The 26,171-nt window shown below is 46.3% G+C and overlaps 1 protein-coding gene across 1 annotated transcript in view; it reads right to left on the bottom strand.

Moving 5' to 3' along the window:
- LOC144691450 (coagulation factor VII-like) overlaps positions 1-26,171 on the bottom strand; it is a 66,678-nt gene that overhangs the window by 16,257 nt on the left and 24,250 nt on the right. The window contains exons 3-5 of the mRNA XM_078559549.1: positions 12,815-12,839; positions 9,322-9,435; positions 2,543-2,683 (exon numbers count right to left, since the gene is read on the bottom strand). Of these exons, the coding sequence (XP_078415675.1) occupies positions 2,543-2,683; positions 9,322-9,435; positions 12,815-12,839 (280 nt within the window). The remainder of the gene's footprint in view (positions 1-2,542; positions 2,684-9,321; positions 9,436-12,814; positions 12,840-26,171) is intronic.

Raw genomic sequence — 26,171 nt, 5'->3', positions numbered from 1 at the left:
ATTACAGGATTCCTGATCTCAGTGAGTTATAGGGTTCCTGATCTCAGTGAGTTATATGATTCCTGATTTCAGTGAGTTATAGGATTCCTGATCTCAGTGAGTTATCTGATTCCTGATTTCAGTGAGTTATAGGATTCCTGATCTCAGTGAGTTATAGGACTCCTGATTTCAGCAAGTTATAGGATTCCTGATTTCAGTGAGTTATAGGATTCCTGATTTCAGTGAGTTATAGGATTCCTGATTTCAGTGAGTTATAGGATTCCTGATCTCAGTGAGTTATAGGATTCCTGATTTCAGTGAGTTATAGGATTCCTGATTTCAGTGAGTTATAGGATTCCTGATCTCAGTGAGTTATAGGATTCCTGATCTCAGTGAGCTATAGGATTCCTGATTTCAGTGAATTATAGGATTCATGCTGTCATTTAATTATAGGGTCCTGATAACAGTGAGTTATAGGATTTCTGCTGCCAGTGAATTATTGGATTCCTGCTGTCAGTGAATTATACCATTCCTGCTGTCAATGATTTATAGGGCTCCGGCTGCCAGTGAATTATAGGACTCCTGCTGTCAGTGAATTATACTATTCCTGCTGTCAGTGAATTATAGGACTTCTGCCGTCAGTGAATTATCACATTCCTGCTGTCAGTGGAGTATAGGACTCCTGCTGCCAGTGAATTATAGGATTCCTGATTTCAGTGAGTTATAGGATTTGTGATATTAGTGGATTACAGGATTCCTGATCTCAGTGAGTTATAGAATTCCTGATCTCAGTGAGTTATAGGATTCCTGATCTCAGTGAGTTATAGGATTCCTGATTTCAGTGAGTTATAGGATTCCTGATTTCAGTGAGTTATAGGATTCCTGATTTCAGTGAGTTATAGGATTCCTGATTTCAGCGAGTTATAGGATTCCTGATTTCAGTGAGTTATAGGATTCCTGATTTCAGTGAGTTATAGGATTCCTGACTTCAGTGAGTTATAGGATTCCTGATTTCAGTGAGTTATAGGATTCCTGATCTCAGTGAGTTATAGGATTCCTGATTTCAGTGAGTTATAGGATTCCTGATATCAGTGAGTTATAGGATTCCTGATATCAGTGAGTTATAGGATTCCTCATTTCAGTGAGTTATAGGATTCCTGATTTCAGTGAGTTATAGGATTCCTGATCTCAGTGAGTTATAGGATTCCTGATCTCAGTGAGTTATAGGATTCTTGATTTCAGTGAGTTATAGGATTCCTGATCTCAGTGAGTTATAGGATTCCTGATCTCAGTGAGTTATAGGATTCCTGATCTCAGTGAGTTATAGGATTCCTGATCTCAGTGAGTTATAGGATTCCTGATCTCAGTGAGTTATAGGATTCCTGATCTCAGTGAGTTATAGGATTCCTGATCTCAGTGAGTTATAGGATTCCTCATTTCAGTGAGTTATAGGATTCCTGATCTCAGTGAGTTATAGGATTCTTGATTTCAGTGAGTTATAGGATTCCTGATTTCAGTGAGTTTTAGGATTCCTGATCTCAGTGAGTTATAGGATTCCTGATTTCAGCGAGTTATAGGATTCCTGATTTCAGTGAGTTATAGGATTCCTGATTTCAGTGAGTTATAGGATTCCTGACTTCAGTGAGTTATAGGATTCCTGATTTCAGTGAGTTATAGGATTCCTGATCTCAGTGAATTATAGGATTCCTGATTTCAGTGAGTTATAGGATTCCTGATATCAGTGAGTTATAGGATTCCTGATATCAGTGAGTTATAGGATTCCTCATTTCAGTGAGTTATAGGATTCCTGATCTCAGTGAGTTATAGGATTCCTGATCTCAGTGAGTTATAGGATTCTTGATTTCAGTGAGTTATAGGATTCCTGATCTCAGTGAGTTATAGGATTCCTGATCTCAGTGAGTTATAGGATTCCTGATCTCACTGAGTTATAGGATTCCTCATTTCAGTGAGTTATAGGATTCCTGATCTCAGTGAGTTATAGGATTCTTGATTTCAGTGAGCTATAGGATTCCTGATTTCAGTGAGTTTTAGGATTCCTGATCTCAGTGAGTTATAGGATTCCTGATTTCAGTGAGTTATAGGATTCCTGATTTCAGTGAGTTATAGGATTCCTGATTTCAGTGAGTTTTAGGATTCCTGATCTCAGTGAGTTATAGGATTCCTGATCTCAGTGAGCTATAGGATTCCTGATTTCAGTGAGTTATAGGATTCCTGATCTCAGTGAGTTATAGGATTCCTAATCTCAGTGAGTTATTGGATTCCTGGTCTCAGTGAGTTACAGGATTCCTGTTTTCATTGAGTTATTGGATTTCTGATTTCAGTGAACTATTGGGTTCCTGATAGCAGTGCACTATTGGATTCCTGCTGTCACTAAGTTATCAGATTTGTATTGTCAGTGCATAATATGGTCCACCCTCCCTCTTAGTTGTTCGGTCCCTGCTATTCACTCAGTGCATTCTTGACATCTGGGAGTTTGGCAGTTTTGACCCTTTCTTCTTCCCATTCTGTTGGTCAGTTGCGAAGGCAAGGCAATAATAATAACCTTTTGCAATGCAAGATATTCCGTCTGCGCCAAGACTGTAGTCATCTGTACAGCTGCATTGACGAGATGAATTGGCAACATCGCTGCAGAATTGCTCACAATTTCCATTCTGAAAGATACATTCAATTCTGGTTGTTTGTTCTGAAAAGGAGAGAAATCAGTCAGATTCAGGAATTAATCAGCACTGCAAATACATGTACTATAGCTATATATCAGTATCAGTACTATGTATGATTATACAAATATATAAGCCCTATATATACAAAGTACTATAAGCATACATGTTGTATTTACAAGTTTATAGGTACGATCTATTTTCTGTTAAAATTGCTGTCTGGTTACCTTAGATGCAGCCCCTGGATTTTGTCATGTTCAGGTGATCATTGTTCAAAATTCTATTAACTGTGAAATGGTTCCTGCAGATTGTAAGATGGCAAATGCAACCCCACTGTTAAAGTAGGGAGGGAGAGAGAAAGTGGGCAACTACAGATCTGTTAGCCTGACATGAGTAGTAGGGAAAATGCTAGAATCCGTAATAAAGGTTGTGATAACAGGACACTGAGAAAATAACAGTAGGGCTGGGAGAGTCCACATGGATTCGTGAATGGGAAATCATGTTTAACAAACCTGTTGGAGTTTTTTGAGGATGTAACTAGCAGAATAGATAAAGGGGAACTAGAGGATGTGGTATATTTGGATTTTCAGAAAGCTTTTGTTAAGGTCCCACACAAGAGATTAGTAACGAAAATTAGAGCTCATAGGACTGGGGGCAATATACTGGCATGGATTGAGAACTGGTTAAAGGACAGAAAACAGACAGTGGATTCAAAATTGGCTTAGTTGTAGGAGACAGAGGGTGATGACAGAAGGGTGCTTTAGTGACTGGAAGCCAGTGTCCAGTGGCGTACCACAGGGATCTGTGCTGGGTCCCCTATTATTTGTCATTTATATAAACAACATAGATGACTATGTGGGGGGTAGGATTACTAAGTTTGCGGATGACACAAAGATTGGCCGGGTGGTTAATGGTGAGGTTGAGTGTCTTGGGCTATAGGAAGATATAGACGGGATGGTCAAATAGGCAGATAAGTGGCAGGTGGAATTTAACCCTGAAAAGTGTGAGGTGATACACTTTGGAAGGAGTAATTTGACAAGAAAGTATTCAATGAACGGCATGACACTAGGACATGACACCTTGGCGTGTGTGTCCATAGGTCTCTGAAGGCGGAGGGGCATGTTAGTGGGGTGGTGAAAAAGGCATATGGGACACTTGCCTTAATCAATCGAGGCATAGATTACAAAAGTAGAGAGGCCATGTTAGAGTTGTATAGAACCTTGGTGAGGCCACAGCTGGGGTACTGTGTGCAGTTCTGATCGCCACATTATAGGAAGGATGTGATTGCACTGGAGAGGATGCAGAGGAAATTCACTAGGATGTTGCCTGGGATGAAACATTTAAGTTATGAAGAGAGGTTGGATAGACTTGGGTTGTTTTCATTGGAGCAGAGAAGACTGAGTGGTGACCTGATCGAGGTGTACAAGATTATGAGGAGCATGGACAGGGTGGATAGGGAGCAGCTGTTCCCCTTAGTTGAAGGGTCAGTCACAAGGGGACATAAGTTCAAGGTGAGGGGCAGGAAGTTTAGGGAGGATGTGAGGAAAAACCTTTTTACCCAGAGAGTGGCGACGGTCTGGAAAGCGCTGCCTGGGAGGGAGTTGGAGGCGGGTTGCCTCACATCCTTTAAAAAGTACCTGGATGAGCCCTTGGCACATCATAACATTCAAGGCTATGGGCCAAGTGCTGGTAAATGGGATTGGGTAGGTAGGTAGGTCAGTTGTTTCTCATGTGTCAGTGCAGATTCGATGGGCTGAAGGGCCTCTTCTGCACTGTGATTCTGAACAAGTGACAGGTGGCCCTGTAGGGGATGGGGTGGGGGGAGGGGGCAGTGGTGAGGAAAATAGAGGATAGAAAATGGGGTAGAAGGGGGGATAATAAAAGGGGTAAAACCACAGATAAATGAATAAAAATAAAAATAAAAATAAGTGGAAAAAATTAAAAATGAATGTAGAAAATAGGGGATTTAAAAAAGTGGTGAGGATGGAGGAGAGAGTTCATGGTCTGAAGTTGTTGAACTCAATGTTAAGTCCGGAAGGCTGTAAAGTGCCTAGTCGGAAGCTGAGGTGCTGTTCCTCCAGTTTGCATTGAGTTTCACTGGAACATTGCAGCAGGCCAAGGACGGACATGTAGACATGAGAGCAGGATGGGGTGTTAAAATGGCAAGCGACAGGGAGGTCTGGGCCATGTAGTGGATGCAGTAGACCAAATTGAAAGAGGTGTAAGTGAAATGCTGCTTCACCTGAAAGGAGTGTTTGGGCCCTTGGACGGTGAGGAGGGAGGAGGTAAAGGGGCAGGTGCCGTGGGAAGGGGATGGGGTGTTGGGGATGATGGAGGAGTGGACTAGGGTGTCACAGAGGGAATGGCCCCTATGGAATGTTGATGGTGGGGGGGGTGAGGGGAAGATGTGTTTGGTGGCGTCATCATGCTGGAGTTGGCACAAATGGCGGAGGATGACCCTTTGAATGCGGAGGCTGGTGGGGTGATAAGTGAGGACAAGGGGGACTCTATCATAGTTCTGGGAGGGAGAGGAAGGTGTGCGGGCAGAGGCATGGGAGATGGGTCAGACATGGCTGAGGGCCCTGTCAATCACAGTGGGGTGAATCCTCGGTGAAGGAAGCAGGAAGACATGTCAGAAGCACCATTTTGGAAAGTGGCATCATCAGAACAGATGCGATGGAGGCAAAGGAACTGAGAGAATGGGATGGAGTCCTTACAGGAAGCCGGGTGTGAGGAGCTGTAGTCGAGGTAGCTGTGGGAGTCGGTAGGCTTGTAATGGATATTGGTGGACAGTCTATCACCAGAAATGGAGAGAGAGAGGTCAAGGAGGGGAAGGGAAGTGTTGGACCAAATGAAGGTGAAAGAGGGGTGGAAATTTGAAGCAAAATTGATATATTTTTCCAGGTCCAGACGAGAGCATGAAGCGGCACCAAAATAGTCATTGATGTACTGAGAAAAGATTTGTGGGAGGGAGCCTGAGTTGGATTGGAACAAGGAATGTTCCACATACCCCATAAAAAGACAGGCATAACTGGGATCCATAGCCACACCTTTTATTTGGAGGAAGTGAGACAAGTTTAAGGAGAAATTGTTCAGTGAGAGAACAAGTTCAGCCAGACGGAGGAGAGTGGTGGTGGGTGGGGATTGTCCGGGCCTCTGTTCAAGGAAGAAGCAGAGAGCCCTCAGACAATCCTTGTGCGGGATGAAGGTGTAGAGGGATTGGACGTCCATGGTGAAGAGGAGGTGGTTAGGGCCAGAGAACTGGAAATTGTTGCCATGATGTAGGCTCATTTTCTATTTCACTACAGAACGACCCCCCACACAACGACAGGATTACTGATGAGGCGCTGTCTTCGGACAAGGCTGAGCCTGATACTTCCCAATTTGGAGGGGAAGGTGGAGAAAAGTCAAGGTAACCCAAAAGCGACTCATGAAGTGCATAGCTGTGAGAGACAATTTATGGTTGGAGAAGCAGTATATGTAAGGAATTTCAATGGAGGACTGAAGCAGTTGCCTGATAAAGTAAGCTCTGTGACCAGACCATTGTCAAACCATGTGAAAGTAGAGGGCCGGATCACCCATAAGAGAGATACCACAACAAAATAATGTTCCTGTAACCATTGCTGAAGCTATGGTACCTGCTGAAGATGCACAGCCAAGGACAGACATGCCTGATGTCTCTGTCGGAGTGGAAGACACTGAACTGCCTGTACCTGCTGAGATACCTGATGTTAATGCAGTTCCAGCGAATGTGGTTCCTGCTAAAGAATCTGAAGCCGTGGAGTTATGATGTTCCACACAGATCAGGAAACCACCTGAAAGACTGAACTTGTATTTCATGACCTGTGTAAATATTGTAACGTCATGAAATAAATATCCCTGTAAATGCAATATGTACAGAAAAGTTAAAGGGGAGGAGCGTAGTAATTATAGTTCTGACTGGCTCTCTCCCTCTGTCTCTGGTCCTTCACTGATTCTCTCCCTTTGATTTTCAGTGATTGCAGAGAAAGGCAGAGCAATAAAAGGAGTTCTAATGGAGGCTGGTTTGCTGGAAGGCATCCTGTGTCCCTGGACAAATAAATCCCTGAGAAGATGCAGCTGAAGTTTCCACAGTCTGACTGACCTCCTCGCCTCAAACTCCATCGCCAACCATCCCTCCAGAAGATAATTGCTATGCTTCCCTAAGAAGCCATCTACCAGATCTCATGTGTCACTCATACCTCCTCCCAGCCTGTGTCATTTTCATGTGGAAAGCAACAGTTACACTCCACATCCACCTCTATAGCAATGAGCAAAACTCTTGAATTCTGACCTGAGTCCCAGTGGTAGGAGAAGGAATGGGATAAATGCATCGAGGCGGGGGGAGGGATGGATGAACTTTGAAATGGAAGGATGACAGGGGGGTAGATGGAAGGATTGAGAAATGCAGTGAAGAATGGAAGGGTAGATGTTGGAATGGACGCTAGGATGGTGACTGATGGTTGGAGGGGGAAGAACAAATAGAGGGAGGGATTCGGGATAAATGAAAAAGGGGTAAGGTTGGTTAGATGGAGAGGAATTAATGAAGAGAGGGAGAGAGAGGGAGGAAGAAATATGTAGATGGTGGAAAGATGGAGGCATGCTGGGTAGATGGCAGATGATTATAATGATCTGCTTTTTAAAAATTTATTCGTTCATGTGCTGTGGGCATTGCTGGCTAGACCAGCGTTTATTGTCCATTCCATATTTCCCCTTGAGAAGGTGGTGGTGAGCTGCCTTCTTGAACCGCTGCAGTCCATGTGGTGTAGGTACACCCACAGTGCTGTTAGGGAGGGAGTTCCAGGATTTTGACCCAGCCACAGTGAAGGAACGGCGATATATTTCCAAGTCAGGATGGTGTGTGGCTTTGAGGGGAACTGCCCATGTCCTTCTAGATGGTAGAGGTTGTGGGTTTGGAAGGTGCTGTCGAAGAAGCCTTGGTGAGTTCCTGAAGTGCACCTTGTAGATGGTACACACTGCTACTACTGTGCGTTGGTGGTGGAGGGGGTAATTCTTCAAAGTGGGTGGGGTGTCAATCAAGCAGGCTGCTTTGTCTTGGATGGTGTTGAGCTTCTTGAGTGCTGTTGGAGCTGCACTCATCCAGGCAAGTAGAGAATATTCCATCACACTCCTGACTTGTATTTTGTAGATGATGGGCAGGCTTTGGGGAGTCAGGAGGTGAGTTGTTTGCCACAGAATTCTTAGCCTCTGACCTGGTCTTGTAGCCACAGTATTTATATGGCTAGTCCAGTTCAGTTTCTAGTCAATGGTAACCCGCAGAATGTTGATAGTGGGGGATTAGTGATGGTAATGTCATTGAACATCAAGGGGTGATAGTTAGATTCTCTCTTGTTGGAGATGGTCATTGCCTGATACTTGTGTGGCGCGAATGTTACTTGCCACTTATCAGCCCAAGCCTGGATATTGTCCAGGTCTTGCTGCATTTAGGCATGGGCTGCTTCAGTATCTGAGGAGTCGTGAATGGTGCTGAACATTGTGCAATCATCAGCAAACATCCTCCCTTCTGACCTTATGATGGAAGGAAGGTCATTGATGAAGCAGCTGAAGATGGTTGGGATTAGGACACTACCCTGAGGAACTCCTGGGACTGGGACGATTCACCTCCAACAACCATAACCATCTTTCTTTGTGCTAGGTATGACTCCAACCAGCAGAGAGTTTTCCCCCTGATTCCCACTGACTCCAGTTTCGCTGGGTCTCCTTGATGCCACATTCAGTTAAATGCTGCCTTGATATCAAGGGCAGTCGCTTTCACTTCACCTCTGGAGTTCAGCTCTTTTGTCCATGTTTGAACCAAGGCTGTAATGAGGTCAGGAGCTGAGTGGCCCTGGTGGAACCCAAACTAAGTGTCAGTGAGCAGGTTATTGCTGCACAAGTGCCACTTGATAGCACTGTTGACAACATTTTCCATCACTTTACTGATGATGGAGAGTAGACTGATGGGGCGGTAATTGGCCGGGTTGGGTTTGACCTGCTTTTTGTGGACAGGACATACCACATAGCTGGGCAGATGCCAGTGTTGTAGCTGCACTGGAACAGCTTGGCCAGGGGTGCAGCTAATTGCAGAGAACCAGTCTTCAATACTATCGCCAGAAAGTTGTGAAGGCCCATAGCCTTTGCAGCATCCAGTGCCTTCAGCCGTTTTTTGATATCACGTGGAGTGAATTGAATTGACTGGCATCTGTGATGCTGGGGACCTCCAGAGGAGGCCAAGATGGATCATCCATTTGCCATTTGCGGCTGAAGATTGTTGAGAATGCTTCGGCCTTGTCTTTTGAACTGATGCGCTGGGCTCCTCCATCATTGAGGATGAGGATATTTGTGGAGCCTCCTCCTCCTCCAGTGAGTTGTTTAATTGTCCACCAGAACTGCTTTTGCTTTTAAAGCAATCTGATTTGGGTTCCTCGTTTTCATTGAAATAATTTTCCTGAGATAATGTACTTTGCTGGAGAGATAGGGCACAGATCATACTGGAGGGAGAGTGGACTTGATTCAATTCAGGGTAAAAGTCAAACAATAGGGACATGTGAAGGAAAGCTAATTCTCCAATTTAGGCTTTTTAAAAGTTGATCTTCAAGAACAAGATCCTCCAAAATACCTCAGCCATCTTCATGTTCACACTTACCTATTTCACAATTCCAACCTTCAAAGCCCTTTGGACATGTGCACTCATAACGTTGAAATAGATCCCCACATAATCCTCCATTTTGGCAGGGAGATGATGCACATTGATCACCATCTGTATGTGATAAATGTTAAAATAAATCTATTGTTACAACAAAATTACAAAATTACTGATTCATAAAACGTATTTGGGTAGCAGATATTGGGAATATAGTTTTGAGGTTTAAAATGTAATAAAAATGAACGCTATGAAAGTGTACTTTGTTCATACTTTCTTTCCTCTCACCCCTATTCTCCTGCTGCGTTGAGATCTGGTTACACAAATCTGACTCCATTGGGATTTACTGTGACTTCCTTCTTTTCCAGTGCTTCCTGCTGAAACTCTATTTTCTGTTTCATTTCCATTGCTTGGCCTACTTTATTTCCCTTTCTGCTGCTGAGACTCTGCACTCGTTGCTGAACTCGGTCTGAACAGCTGCTGCTGGGGCCCTCCCAGCTCTCTGGCCTGCTTGTCTCCACCCTTTCCCATGGCCACCAAGTGTGCACTACTCTAACCTGCCTCGAAACCTTCTCACTCAGGTCACTGGACAGGGGTTGAATCAGTTCCTTCTGTTTTTCACTTCCCCACCAGGCCCCCCACCTCCCAACCCCGCCACCCACACTCCCATCCCCCGCCAGCTGCTGTTGCTCAAAGCAGATCCCTTCCATTACCCAACTCCTCAACCTTCACTGTTTCTTGTCCCTGGATTTCATTTCTACTGCTTCTTATCCTCTACTGGGTCACTGGATCTTCCAGTGGGGTTCATTAGCGCTCAGGATCTCTACAAACCCGATGGAGCTGTGGTTTCGTGATAATGACCTTAGCTCTGAGTCAGAAGGTTGTGGCTCAAGCCCTGCTCCAGAGCTTTGAGTACAGAATCTAGGCTGACACTCCATCACGGTACAGAGGCAGAGCTGCATTTTCATAGGTGATATCTTTTTTTAAATACATATTTGTTGGAATGTGAGCATCGTTGGAAACACCAGCATTCATTGGCCATCCCTAATTGCCCTTGAGAAGGCGGTGGTGAGCTGCCTTCTCAAACCACTGCAGTCCATGTGGTGTGGGTATATTCTATGTCTCGACTAATAAAGGCAAGTATACCATATGCCTTCTTAACCACCTTATCTACCTGTCCCACTACCTTAAGGGAGCAGTGGACATGCACACCAAGGTCCCTCTGATACTCGGTACTTCCCAGGGCCCTAGCATTCATCGTGTATTCCCGTGCCTTGTTTGTCCTGCCCAAGTGCATCACCTCACACTTATCTGGATTAAATTCCATTTGCCACTGATCAGCCCATCTGACCAGCTCGTCTATATCCTCCTGTAATCTAAGGCTATCCTCCTCACTATTTACCACCCCACCAATTTTTGTGTCATCCACGAACTTACTAATCAACCCTCCTACATTCAAGTCTAAATCGTTTATATATAGCACAAACAGCAAGGGATCCAACACCGATCCCTATGGAACCCCACTGGACACAGGCATCCAGTCACAAAAACACCCTTCGACCATCACTCCTGCCACTCAGAATCACAATAACACACAGTGCAAAAGAGGCCCTTCGGCCCATCAAGTCTGCACCGACAGATGAAAAACACCTGACCTATCTACCTAATCCCATTTACCAGCACTTGGCCCATAGCCTTGAATGTTATGATGTGCCAAGTGCTCATCCAGGTACTTTTTAAAGGATGTGAGGCAACCCGCCTCCACCACCCTCCCAGGCAGCGCGTTCCAGACCTCCACCACCCTCTGGGTAAAAAGGTTTTTCCTCACATCCCCCCTAAACCTCCTTTCCCCCACCTTGAACTTGTGTCCCCTCGTGACTGACCCTTCAACTAAGGGGAACAGCTGCTCCCTATCCACCCTGTCCATGCTCCTCATAATCTTGTACACCTCGATCAGGTCACCACTCAGTCTTCTCTGCTCCAACGAAAACAAACCAAGTCTATCCAACCTCTCTTCATAACTTAAATGTTTCATCCTAGGCAACATCCTGGTGAATCCCCTCTGCAACCCCTTCAGTGCAATCACATCCTTCCTATAATGTGGCGACCAGAACTGCACACAGTACTCCAGCTGTGGCCTCACCAAGGTTCTATACAACTCCAACATGACCTCACTACTTTTGTAATCTATGCCTCAATTGATAAAGGGAAGTGTCCCATATACCTTTTTCACCACCCCACTAAGATGCCCCTCCGCATTCAGAGATCTATGGACACAAACGCCAAGGTCCCTTTGTTCCTCAGAACTTCCTAGTGCCATGCCGTTCATTGAATACTTGCTTGTCAAATTACTCCTTCCAAAGTGTATCACCTCACACTTTTCAGGGTTAAACTCCATCTGCCACTTATCTGCCCATTTGACCATCCTGTCTATATCTTCCTGTAGCCCAAGACACTCAACTTCACTGTTAACCACCCGGCCAATCTTTTACTCAGCCAATTCTGGATCCAATTTGCCAAATTGCCTTGGATCCCATGGGCTCTTGCCTTCATTATCAGTTTCCCATGTGGGACCTTATCAAAAGCCTTGCTGAAGCCTAAGTAGACTACGTCAATTGCATTGTCCTCATCTACACACCTGGTCACCTCTTCAAAAAATTCAATCAAATTGGTCAGACTTAACAAAACCATGCTGACTGTCCTTGATCAATCCCTGCCTCTTCAAGTGTAGTTTAATTCTGTCCCTCCGAATTGCTTCCAATAGTTTCCCCACCACTGAGGTTAGACTGACTGGCCTGTAATTCCCTGGTTTATCCCTTCCTCCCTTCTTGAATAACGGCACCGCATTGGCTGTCCTCCAGTCCTCTGGCACCTCTCCTGTGGCCAGGGAGGTATTGAAAATTATTGCCAGCGCCCCTGCTATCTCCTCCCTTGCCTCACTCAGCAGCCTGAGATACATTTCATCCAGGCCTGGAGATTTATCTACTTTTAAACCTGCTAGACCACTTAGAACCTTCTATGCTAATTTCTTCAATTTCATCAATTACTTCAATATATTCAGTGATGGAGCATCCACAGCCCTCTGGGGTAGAGAATTCCAAAGATTCACAACCCTTTGAGCAAAAAGGTTGGGACTAAGGTTAATTATGGAACAGAACAGAGAAATATTTCATGTAATGTTCTAAACATTGGTGTATCTGGCTTGGGACTACCCTTATGCAGAAGCCTTACTGAGCAGAAAAGGCACCACAGAAAAACTAACTGAGCCTAACCCTTCATTATGTGCGGTGAGCTTTACTCCATGACATAGCTCTTGATTTTTCACCATTTCAGGAAATAGCACAAATTTATTAAAGATACATAAAGAACAAACACTACAATAGACATCCATCACAACATGAGGTCAGGCAGAGATGGGACAGATACCAGGGATTTTCATTTCATTCAGAAATGATCTAACTATCCATTTAATCCAAGACAATTCATTGAAACATACCCATATGGATCTCCCAGAATTCTTCCTAAAGAAAAGGGAAAGAAAAAGCATTGATTAAATCAGCTTGAAACAATATTTACGTGCAGCACAGATAAGTAGAGAAATATAGACTAAAGGTGGCCCTATAAGTTAGGAATCAATAAGAGCTGCCATATCAACTGTTGGCATTCGTTGCAAGGGGAATGGAAAAGCAAGGTAGAGAAGTTTTACTGTAGCTGCATGGGGCTATTGTGAGACCACATCTGAAATACTGCATTCAGGTTTGGTCTCCTTTTTGAAAAGGGGTATAACTGCATTAGAAGCATTACAGAGAAGCTTCACTCAACTCATTCCTGGGTTGAGGGGCTTATCTTATGAAGAAAGGTTGAACAGGTTGGGCTTATACCCACTGGCGTTAGAAGAATGAGAGGTGATCTTATTGAAACATATAAGATCCTGAGGGGAGTTAACAGGGTAGATATCGAGAGGATGTTTCCACTGTGGTGGGGGGACTAGAACCGGGGGACACAGGTTAAAAATAAGAGGTCTCCCTTTTAAGATGGAGATGAGGAGAATTTTTTTCTCTCAGAGGGTCGTTACTCTGTGGAATTCTCTTCCCCAGAGTGCAGTGGAGGCTGGGTCATTGAATATGTTCAAAACTGAGTTCAACAGGTTTTTGATTGACAAAGGGGTCATGGGTTATGGGGGGCAGACAGGAAAATGGAGTTGAGACCACAACCTGATCAGCCATGATCTTATTAAATAGTGGAGTAGGCTTGAAGGGCCAAATGGCCTATTTCTGCTCCTAGGTCCTATGTTCCTATAACTGGAGAACATGAAGTGGGTGTATCTATAAGACTGTGAGGTGGGGCCTCACTGAATGAGACCATGTGTTGCAAAATTGCCTCAGTTGTATCATAGATCAACCTCCAACCCTAATCCCTGTCTAGTGAAGCATTGTAGTACAATCCCTGCTGGCAAAATCCTATTTAAGTATGATAGTTGATTCTCAGATTAAACTTATTACAATCTTCACAGGAGAACATCCAAAAACAGACCTGGGCAAACTACGAGACCTTTCAATCTGGCCAGCGGCTGCAGTGCCCGTGAACACAGTGTGCACCATTTGGGCACGTGCAAGTGCTCCTGGCACAGGGCCGATTGACTTCGGGAAGAGTGAAATTAAAATGCAGATCTTCAAGGGAAGATCTCCATTTTACCGCAAGTACTTCAAGGCCAAAGGGAGTCCTTCAAGGTAAGTTGAAGTTGTGCAATATCAGAGTCTGGAAGTGGCCTTTTTCTGGAGAGCGTGGTCACCACGTTAAAGGGGTGAGTTCATGCGGAGGAGCAGTGAAAAGAGCACAAGGTAAGTGTATTTTTAAGGTTACTTATTAGATCACTGCAGTTTTGATATGTGCTTTGGTTTTGCAAGTATGTACACTGTAATTTCAAAATTTCAACTGATTTTACACTCAAGTTTTAATATTCTTTGTGAAAAGTCAAGTCAGCTTTTATATAGCTTTGTTTCTCTACTTTACTCATTCCCTCACTGAAAATATTGATTCTGGCTCAGGTTTGCACTTTGGTTGCTGCCAGCCCAAGATTTGAACCTATGGCCTTCAGGTCTGCATTGGCATTGTAACACACCGAAGAGAGCCTTCACCCACTGGAATGGCTAGATATCTGTAATCTATTTCAAAATCTTGCATCTGAGTGTACGTGTTATCGACTTTTTATGTTAATAATTCCTATAGACACATTTATAACTGACGTGGAACTTCGGTTCAGTGGGGAGCTGAGAAACTGGTCTTGTTTCCTTAAAGCAGAGAAAGTTAAGGGTAGAATTAATAGAGGTATTCAAAATCGTGAAGGGAGTGTTCAGGTAAATAAGGAGGAGCTGTGTTTGGTGGCAGTAAGGCCAGTGACTAGAAGACATGGATTTAAGGTAATTGTCAAAAGGAGCAGAAGATAACAGATTTGTACACACAGCAAAAACTTAGGCCAGAGTTTTATGTTTGGTGTGCAGGCTCAGTGGGAGCGGGTAGGAAGACAACCGCTGCCCGCCATTGGCTCCACACCGCGATTTTACACGGGAGGGCCAATTAAGGCCTGCCTAGTGTAAGACACAACAGCGGCAACAGGGAGAAGGGGCAGGGGCAGGAGTTCAATGTCCGCCAGGTCCAATGGTGACCCAGCGGCTGATTCAAAAGCAGCCATGGCAGCCCTGCGAAGGCTGCCAGTGAATATGAGGAACCTCGCCATGGAGCTCAGTGCTGAATGCGGCAGGCGGGAGGGCAGGTCGGTGGGGCAGTCAGCCCCGTGTTTTTCCGATGGGTGATTCGCTGCCCTCCTGGAGAAGGTGGCAGCTCGCAGAGATATCCTTGTACCCAGGGACAGGAGGAGGAGCTCCCCCCACCCCCACCCCAACCCCCAACACCCAACCTCACCAAAAATGCCTGGGAGGAGTGGAATCCAGGGTGTTGTGAAGTGCACATGGGTGTAGTGCCGTAGGCGGTTCAATGATCTCTTGTGATGGGGAAGGGTGAGTACCGTGTTGGCATGGGTCACTTAGCACAGCAGTTAGGAGCCCCCACCACCCCCCACCACCCACCCCACTCCCCCCGGACCTCAGAGTTCTTAGAATGTGAGTGGCAAATGTCAATGAGGCAGCATCTGGGCAAGGGGGTGAGCCCCGGCTGCTTGGAATGAGTGTCTTGCAGCTCCAGGGTCATGAATCAGCTGAGCCCTGCAATGTTTTCCTCATGTGGGGTTGGCCAGGCTGCAATGGCATTGCAGGTACAGGGTGGACTAATCAATGCTCCTCTGTCCTTTTAGCAGAAGACAGCCCATAACAATGCAGAGAGGTTGCAGACTGGCAGAGGACTCCCCACCCTCTAATCCTGAGTAGATATGAGCAGGAGGCCCTGGAGCTGGAGAGATGCCATGCGCCTAGGTCAACCGGCTGTGCTGAGGTCGGGGTGCCACAGGGAGGTGAGAGTGCAGTGCACTGAGGTCAGAATGTCTGTCATAGCGACCATTCCACTGTAGTCTCTATATTGATGTGGGTCCTCGAACATGGAATCCCCATTGATAGTGGAAAGACGAGGGCACCCTGATCTGGGTGCCAGGTATGCACAGTAACAGTGTAATGACTTCAACTAATGACATGTCCTTGTTCTTCCTTTCATGCTCACCAGCAGCCCATTGGGATGAGGAGTCTGAAGGCCCACCGGTGACCCCAGAGGACAGCGACCATGGAAACGCACCTGCTTCACACCCTCTCAGCCAGGCAGGCACCAGCGCAGATACTAGCACCTCGGTGGGCATTAGATTGGTGGATAGTATCTCGGTGCACACCGGTGAGGGCACTTCACACTCGCTAGAGGTGCAGGTGCAGGCTGTGTGTGCCCTGGGTGCTGGCAGCCGGAGGGCTGCTGGGGACCAGGAACATGCTCAGCCGATGGCTGATGATGAGCCTCTGGAGTCGTCCCTGAGGCAGCAGATGCTGGAAGTCCAGCAGGGAGTGCGGGAGGATCTGGTGGGGATACATGAGGGAATGCGTGCCATGGTCTCTGTGATGGAGGAGTCCACGCGGAGCATGAGCAATGCAATGACCCTCATGGCCGAGCGCACTGCCTCCTCCCTGGAGAGAGTGGCGACGCTCATGTAGAGGCTCCTCCAGGAGCTGAATCAGGGGTTATTGGGGATGCACTATGGCCTGCAAGCCCTCACACCGGCAATGACCTCAGGTGGTCACTGTCAGTGTGGGAGATGGATGAGGCACCCAGTATCCCAGTTAGGTGCCCGTCCATCAGTGGTGAGCAGGGAGGTACAAAGCGACCTGACGTTGGCGCATGAGCTGCTTGTCGTCTCTGCGGACTCCCCCCAAGGCGCTCCGGATGACGGCAGCAGCTCCTCCGCCTCTCCACCAGTGACTGTGGCATCTGATGAGGCTGCAGCGACTGGGGAGATGCCAGCGGTGGCACTGGCTGCTCCCTCCCAGGCGGGGCCAGCACAGGCTCCATGGGCCAGAGGGCGCCCGCCAAGGTCATCAAGGCCAACAGGACAGCAGAGTGAGCAGGCTGTCTCCAATACCAGTGCCAGTGAGGGGGGAGCACCTAGATGTAGCACCTGCAAGCGAAAACTTAAAGCACCTTAAGCACCACGCGAGCTTATCACTGGTGATATTTCCCCCCCCCCTAGTTTTACATTAATTATTATTTGTTGTGATGGTTAACACCTTTCAGTTTCATTTGTATTATGTATGCCAGGCACCACAGCATTAAATGTGTTTCTGTTCAACAAGCCTCCGGGTGCTTCATTAGTTCTGCAGGTGAGGGTAACCCATGATGTTATGAGTGACTTGTTTGTTATTGAACTTTATTGAAATGGCACATAGTGAATGTTGTTCACCAAGCAAATGTTCCTGTCAGGGATCGAGTATGGAGCCTGCAGCCCTGGCATGTGGTGGTGGTTCTTATTTGGTAGGTTAGCTGAAGGAGTGTTGGATCAAAGCCTCCCGGGTGCCCCTGCCTCCCTGCAGGTTGCCCAGGTCAGTGTCTATCCCCTCAGCGTTCTCCTGAGTGTGCTCATCCTCGGACTCACTACTGGACTCATCGTCTGCTGCCAGAGCAGCTGCGACAACATCATCTTCCTCCACTGCCTCCCCCACTTTCCAGTGCCAGACTGTGGAGAGCGCAGCATGCAACCACTGTCAGTAACTCACTATCTGGGGTTATTGCTGTGCACCCCCTGAACGGTCCAGGCATCGGAAGCACATCTTGAGAAGACCTATGGTTCTCTCTACCACAGCCCTTGTGGAGCCGTGGCTCCGATTGTACCGCTGCTCGGCCTCTGTTCTTGGGTGGCGGAGAGGCGTCATGAGCCTCCTTTTGTGGGGATAGCCCTTGTCACCCAGCCGTGTGTCTGAGGATGTAAGCGTCATGGGAGCTGCCTGGGTACCTTGCACAGACTTGTAGAATCTGCATCCTGTGGTCACACACTATCTGCACGTTCATGGAGTGGAAGCCCTTCCTGTTGACGAAGGCACCGGGCTCACCCGCTGGCGCCTTGATGGCCACATGTGTACAGTCTATAGCACCCTGGACACGGGGGAAGCCAGCAATCGCTGCAAAGCCTCTGGCTCGCTCAGCCTGGCTGGCCTCGTCCGTGCGGTAGTGAATGAAAGTCAATGTAAACCTGAACAGAGCGTCTGTCACCAGCTTGACACAAATGTGGACAGCTGATTGGGAGACTCCACAAAGATCCCCCACTGAGCCCTGGAAAGAGCCGGAGACATAGAAGTTGAGGGCCACTGTGACCTTCAGAGCCACTGGCATGGGGTGTCCATCCACACAGTCAGAGCTGATCTCAGGCCCAATCATCTGACAAATGGAGGTCACTGTCTCCCTTGAGAGGCGGAGCCTCCTTCGGCATTGCACCTCAGACATATTGAGGTAGCTGCATCGCTGCCTGTAAACCCTGGCAACTGAATAGTGGCATCTTCTGTGACCCCTTCCGCCTTGCACTTCCTGTTGGCCCTGTGCCCCTTGTGCTTGCGCTTGTCCTCCCACAGGTCACTTCCCTGGAGGCTGAATAGGGACACATGGCCTCCTCCCCCTTCTGGCCCTCTCTTCCTCCTCAGAGGGGGTGTCTCCACAGGAGACCACAATCCCCATTCCCAGGGTAAGGGAAGGCTGTCTGATAGCTGGAAGGCCCCAATTGTTATGACTCCTCCGCAATCCTGAACTGAAGCCTTTTATTTCTGTCAAAGCAACTCTGAAGCGAAATGAAGATGTCCTGTTCACACAAGCAAGCAGCAGTAACTTGTAAGCTAAAGTACAAACAACTCGCATTAGCGAGCCCACTCACCCCTCTTATCCCGCTCGTGGATGAGGTTTTTGAAAATATGGCCTACCCGCCTGCCTGTTGCACCCGTGCGATGCCCTGAAAATCTCACGAGCTATGTAAACTCCGAGATAATTGGTGCCTCAAGGGCCTTAACTGGCCCATTAATTAATAGCGGGCACACCTCCGTTTCCATTGCGCGCCTGCCTAGCGAAATATCGCGAGGGTGATGTCGGGATGCACGCCTGACGTCATCGGGCATCATATTACACTTGGCTGTGTCGGGAGCTCGCCCGCACACCCAATGTAAAATTCTGGCCTTGATCTCCGATTCTGCTGTTGGACAAGAGATTGAAACGTAGAAGCATAAATGCTGCAATACATGCAGTGAGTCCCACAATATCACAGAATCACACAGTGCAGAAGAGGCCCTTCGGCCCATCGAGTCTGCACCGACACATGAGAAACACCTGACCTATCTACTGAATCCCATTTACCAGCGCTTGGCCCATAGCCTTGAATGTTATGACATGCCAAGTGCTCTTCCAGGTACTTTTTAAAGGATGTGAGGCAACCCGCCTCCACCACCCTCCCAGGCAGCGCATTCCAGACCGTCACCACCCTCTGGGTAAAAACGTTTTTGCCTCACATCCCCCCTAAACCTTCTGCCCCTCACCTTGAACTTATGTTTGACTGAAGGTCCTCACAAATCTTGGTTTAACATTTTGAGGTGGGCATCTCAGTGATCAGTTGTGGCCCAACCCCCCCCACCCCTCAGCCGGGCCTGCCAGCCTGACTCCAACGCTGAATCCGTTCCCCTTGCTTCACTGCAATCCCAGCAGTGGCCACCGCTCCTCATAGCGCTGTTTGGGACATTCGAGCTGCTGACTGCCCTGTCATAAAAACCTCATCAGAAATACAGACACCTTTTTAAAGTGAAACTAAAACTCAATTTGACCTTTTCTCAACACACAGATACAAAAGTACAAATCAAACTCAAACTTAGAAGCATTGAAGCATAAAAACTAGGAGCAGGAGTAGGCCATTTGGCCTTCAAGTCTGCTCCGCCATTCAATATGATCATGGCTGATCCTCTATCTCAACGCCATATCCCCGCTTTCTCTCCATACCCCTAGATGCCCCTAATATCCAACAATTTATCAATTTCTTTCTTGAATATACTCAGTGACCCGGCCTCCACAGCCTTCTGTGGTAGAGAATTCCACAGGTTGACCACCCGCTGAGTGAAGAAAGTTTTCCTTATCTCCTGTCCTAAATGGCCTGCCCCGAACCCTGAGATTGTGGCCCCTGGTTCCTCCCTGCATCAAGTCTAACCCTGTTAGAATTTTATACATTTCAATCAGATCCCATATCATTTTCCTAAACTCTAGTGAATACGGGCCCAGCCAAACCAATCTCTCCTCATATGACAGTCCTGCCATCCCCAGTATTAGCCTAGTGAACCTGAGCTGCACTCCACCTATGACAAGTATATCCTTTCTTAGGTAAGGAGACCAAAACTGCACCCAATACTCCAGGTGTGGTCTCACCAAGGCCTTGTATAACTCCAATAAGTCATCCCTACTTCTGAACTCAAATCCTCTTGCAATGAAGGCCAACATACCATTTGCCTCCCTAATTGCTTGTTGCAACTGACTGTTTACTTTCATTGACTGGTGTACAAAGACACACAGATCCATTTGTACATCCACATTTCCCAATATATCACCATTTAAATAATATTCTGCCTTTCTGTTTTTCACACCGAAGTGTATAACTTCACATTTACTTGTACTGCATCTGCCATATGTTTGCAGGGCGTTGACGCTGACCACCACTGCCACCTCCCATGCTGGATTGGTGACCTTGCTTGCTAGTCTCTGCCCAGAGCAGGGATAGAGGACTTCACGGCGAGCCTCCACTGCATCCAGTAGATGTCCAAGGGAGGTGTCGCTAAATTTGGGGGCAGCATGTTTCCTTCCTTTGACAGCCATGACTTTGCAGCAGCTTCTGATCCCTTTGCGAGTGCTAGCTCTGTGCAGGGGCACCCTTTAAATATGGTGCCCGGATTACTAAAGGCCTGAGATGATGGCAGGGCGGGTGAATCAGAAGCTGCCCTGCCAGCAATCCGGTGTGAAACCTCTGCCTCGGCATTTTTGCAACAAAGTGCCGCACGCTATGTTGTCGGGTCAAACACCGCTTTCCTTGCCCGATATCGAACTTTGCCGATTTCTGGGGCAATTCCACCCACTGAAATTCTGAAATTAAAACAGAAGATGCTGGAAGCGCTTAGCAGGTCAGAGAACATCTGTGGAGAGAGAAACAAAGTAACTGTGGACTCTGATGTCATTGTAAAAATTGGTGGCCAATGGCATTGTTCACATTAACCCAAGAGGGTGTGGAAAAGAGGGTACATTTGGTTTCATTATTGTATGTAATACAATGTTCTGGCATAATTATATATTTTTTGTTTGTTCATAGAATGAGTGTCACTGGCTAGGCCAGCATTTATTGCCCATCCCTAATTGCTCTCGAGAAGGTGGTGGTGAGCTGCCTTCTTGAACTGCTGCAGTTCAAGAAACCACCAAGCCATTCACCATCCTGACTTGGAAATATATCCCCATTCCTTCACTGTCACTGGGTCAGAATCCTGGAACTCCCTCCCTAACAGCACTGTGGGTGTACCTACACCACATGGACTGCAGCGGTTCAAGAAGGCAGCTCACCACCACCTTCTCAAGGGCAATTAGGGATGGGCAATAAATGCTGGACCAACCAGCGAAGCCCACATCCCATGAATGAATTTTTAAAAAATGTCCATGTGGTGTAGGTACACCCACAGTGCTGTTAGGAAGGGAGTTCCAGGATTTTGACCCAGCAACAGTGAGGGAACAGCAATATATTTCCAAGTCAGGATGGTGAGTGGTTTGGAGGGGAACTTGCAGCTGCTGGTGTTCCCATGCATCTGCTGCCTTTGTCCTTCTAGGTAGTAGTAGTTGAAGGTTGGGAAGATGCTGTGAATTAGTGAATTCCTGTGGTGCACCTTGTAGATGGCAGGCACTGCTGCCACTGTGCATCGGTGGTGGAGGGAGTGGATGTTTAAGGTGGTAGATGGGGTGCTAATCAAGTGGGCTGTTTTGTCCTGGATAGTGTCATGAAAAGCAGATTACAGCCACAAATTACTTATGGACACATTGAACTTTTAAGGGAAATTTGGCTTATGTGCCATACCCTTTTTTTGTGTTCTGAAAACAAAAAGAAAACATACTGATCTCAGTAGCAAGTAGTCCAGTAACACTTCTGGGATTTAAAAAATTAAAAGTAAAAATTTTATTAGCAAGAAGAAAAGAAAACTTAAGCACACAAGATTACAGCTACACGGTTAAAATTAGTCTTACAAATCATTTCCCCCAAAAGACTCTTTACTTGGACAGACCCACAAGTAAACACTTCCCAGGCAACACTCCCTTATAAATGTTTAACTGTGAAAATCCAGTAATATTACCCAAGACAAACTGTTGTAACTTTAATAAAGGCATACCACATGACATCTTAAACTTTCTACAACTCTGCTGTGGAAATCCAAAACTTCAGAACACGACTGCTTTTTGCAGCCTAAGACTTTTCGTGCTTGACTGGATGGCTGATTCAAACTGCATCTCCTCCCAGCCTAGAGTTGTTTTCAGATCCTCCTCACACAGCCAATAACCCACAGCTACAACTGACAGTCAACAGCCAACCACTACCAGCTCTCCACAGTAACTCTAAAATACCATTTCCCCCTTTCACCTCAGGTTCCATTGTTCTCACACCTCTTTGAAACTCAAATCCTTCCTATAAAATCTTTCACGTTTCTATTTTGTCTCTGCTTTTGGGTCAATAAAATGTACTGTACCCTCTTCTATTTACCAATGGGACTCCTGCAAGATGTTTCTTGTGGCCTCTGACTTCCCTCTGAAATTCAAACAAACTCTCAACTTAACTAAAAATGCAAATGTTAGATCCAACCAATTTGCTTGTACCTCACACCTAATGCTTCTATCCTTTCATGCTTTAAACTCCGCCCCCCCCACCCCTTCCCAGGAGAATCTGCCTTCTAGTAACTTTTTCCCAGCTTAATTTAAGTATTTAAACACACACACACAAAACAAGCACACACCCAAAACACACACACACACAAAACACACACACATACACACACATATACACAGCTTTCTTCACAGAATAACACAATATTCCCTAAAAATATATTTTTTAAATAACACCCATTCTCACATTCGTGTATTTGTGTTGCATTTTTATTACATTTCTCAAGTTTTAGTAACCAATAAACTTACTCCTTCTTTGACTCAAGAACTCCTGGTTAAATTGACTCCTTCTAAAAAATAAACACATTTGGACTGGGAAAAGCTATCCATGCGGAAAGGGATCCCTTTTAAATTAACCTTGTTGCGACCAACCGGGGCAGGGGGAGGTGGGGTTGAATAAAGAAGGGGGGCCAGCTCCTTCCTCACCCAGGATCATAACAAAATTGGGGTCCCATTCAGGAATTTAGCACATTGGGCGACCTCGTCCGGGGAACCGTTGCATCAATGCTGTCAATTTTCTTGAGCGTTGTTGGAGCTGCATTCATCCAGGCAAATGAAGAGATATAATAAAGGTTTTATGTTTATTTGTACCAAAATGTATCTTTATTATGAAAATTGTTCTTTTCTTGAGTGTTTTGCCCAATTTCCCCATACTATTTCCATAACCAGATGTGGCTCTCCAGCTGAAAAGGTTTGCCCATCCCTGCTCTCAAAAGAACTTGATGATACAGTAGCCCTGATTCCTATTCTTAAAAATTCAGAACCGTGGCTTAGTTACTATTTAAATAACCACATGTGACACAAAATTCTGCTTTTCAGTCACAATTATGTATACCACAAACAATAAGCCATAAAACCCTGATTTCCTGTCCTTGGATCCAGTGACCCCTGTTGGAAGGGTCACATGTCTGGGGACTGGGTAAATAACTAATGTGAGATGGGGGAGCAGTGAGAAAATAGTGAGTTTTTAAAAATTTATTCATGGGATGTGGGCTTCGCTGGCTGGGCCAGCATTTATTGTCCATTCCAAGTTGCCTTTGAGAAGGTGGTGGTGAGCGGCCTTCTTGAACCGCTGCAGTCCGTGTGGTGTAGGTACACCCACAGTGCTGTTAGAGAGGGAGTTCCATGGTTTTGACCCAGCGACAGTGAAGGAACGGCGATATATTTCCAAGTCAGGATGGTGCGTGACTTGGAAAGGAACTTCCAGGTAGTGGCATTCCCATGTGTCTGCTGCCCTAGTCCTTCTAGGTGGCAATGGTCGTAGGTTTGGAAAGTGCTGTCTAAGGAGCCTTGGTGAATTCCTGCAGTGCATCTTGTAGATGGTACACACTGCTGCTACTGTGCGTCGGTGGTGGAGGGAGTGCAGTATAGTTCCCTTCAATGTCAGGATAGGAATGGATAGTGACTCAAAGGGTGGTAGGATATTAAACTGGGGAAAGGCTGTAAAGTTCAGGAGATAAGGGGAGCCAACCCACATTAACGGGGCAAAAGGCTCACAAATAAGGTTGACATATTGGATCAGATCATATGTTCCATTGTGATTTCGATTCCATGTGATTTAGAGTACAGAATGAATATATTTATACAAGGTGAAATAGAGATGCATCAAATTGTAGAGTTTAGTCGATAAACCGAGATTGAAACCTGACTGAAATTGGGGGTGTTTGATAAAGCTGGGGTTAACTCTGTAAAGATAGCCATGTAGAATGTAGAAATGGTAGTGAGGATGTGAAAAAAGATGAGCTGAGCTAAAAGGAGATATGAGAATAGGCAGTTGATATAAGAGGTAATAGTAAGACTCCTATAAGCATATAAAATGAAAATAATCATGAAATAGATTGCTCATTGTTGAGGGGTAGTCTAATTTTGGGGGATGAGCATGTGGAGGAATGTTAATTAAACAAAAGGTAACATTGAGTGTGCAGGGAGGAAATGGAACAATTAATTGAGATACAAAAGCAAAATACAGCAGATGCCGGAAATCGGAAATAAAACAGAAAATGCTGGAAGTACTTAACAGGTCAGACAACATCTATGTAGAGAGAAACAGAGTTAATGTTTCAGGTCTGTGACCGTTCACCAGAACTGGGAAAGTTTGAAATATAATAGGTTTTGAGCAATTGAAAGCAGCGGGGAGAGGAAGAACAAAAGGGAGGGTCTGTGATAGGGTAAAGAACAAAGGGACTAAATAACAAATGGTTTCATAGTACAAAAGCCAAACAGAGTGGTAATGGGTATAGTAAAGAAACAAAATATGTGTCTAGATGAGCTGTAAATAACTTGGTAGCAGCCATCCTAATGCAAAATAAAAGGCTTAAGAAAGAAACCAGGGGAAACTGAACCTGCAAAAAATACACATTAAACAAAATGGGGGCAGAGGTAATGACCTGTCGGACTCATTGTTGAATCCAAAAGGCCATAGGGTGCTGGTTCTCAAGGTGAAGTGCTGTTCCTTGAGCTTGCATGGAGCTTCAACCTGAGTTTCCTGTCACTCCTCTTTTTAATTCTCCACTCTGACCTTTCTGTCCTTGACCTGCTACAGTGTTCTAATCAAGCTCAATGCAAGCTTGAGGAATAGCATCTTATCTTCCAACTGAGCACCTTACAGCCTTCTGGACTCAACACCGAGTTCAATAATTTTAGATCATAATCTCTGCCTCCATTTTGCTTAGTATATTTTGTTTTGTTTCTATTTGCTTGTTTGGTTTTTTTTCTCTTGTTTCTTGATGTACACCGGGACCACAGTACATGTTACAATAACCCACAGAGGAGGTCAGTGACAGGGTTCAACAGTGCGGGGCAGAGTGGCAGAGGAACAAATGAGTTGTCAGCTGTGGCTCAGTTTGTAGCATTCTCACCGCTGAGTCCAAAGTTGACGGTTCAAGTCCCACCCCATGGGCTGAATTTTGCATTTGACAAGTGGGCGGACCTGACCGACTCAGTGGCAGGCGGGCAACCAATCCCCGCCGTCGAAACGGGCCGCGCCGCCATTTTGCGTGGGCGGGCCAATTAAGGCCCACCCAGTGGGGTTCCGGCTCCCGTGTTCATCGGGAAAATTAAATCAGCGGCGGGCGTGTTCAGACCATCAGTTCCAATGGGGAACCGGCAGTCTGTATAAAGAGTGGCCAGGCAGCCTCCTTTAGGCTGTTCACCATGGCCAGTTATCGGGCAGCACAAGAGGTGAGGGCAGAGGAGGAGGAGGGGGGCAGGCTGCAGGGTAGGCCGGCGGGGGGGCCACTGTGCCCCTAGGTTCTCACATGCCTGCCTTGCTGTCCTCCAAGAGGTGTCCAACCATCGGGATGTCTTGTTTCCGGAGGATAGGAGGAGGAGGGCCCCCCCCATCACCAGGCAGGCGTGGCAGGAGGTGGCGGACACTGTAAGCTCTCATGATGCTGTGCAGCGCACCGGAACCCAGTGCCGCAAGCGCTTCAATGATTTGTTGC

Source organism: Cetorhinus maximus, chromosome 16 (assembly GCF_964194155.1).
Source record: "Cetorhinus maximus chromosome 16, sCetMax3.hap1.1, whole genome shotgun sequence".
Lineage (NCBI taxonomy): Eukaryota > Metazoa > Chordata > Chondrichthyes > Lamniformes > Cetorhinidae > Cetorhinus > Cetorhinus maximus.
The sequence above is the reverse complement of the archived record's forward strand: the minus strand, read 5'-3'. Positions and strand labels throughout refer to the sequence as shown.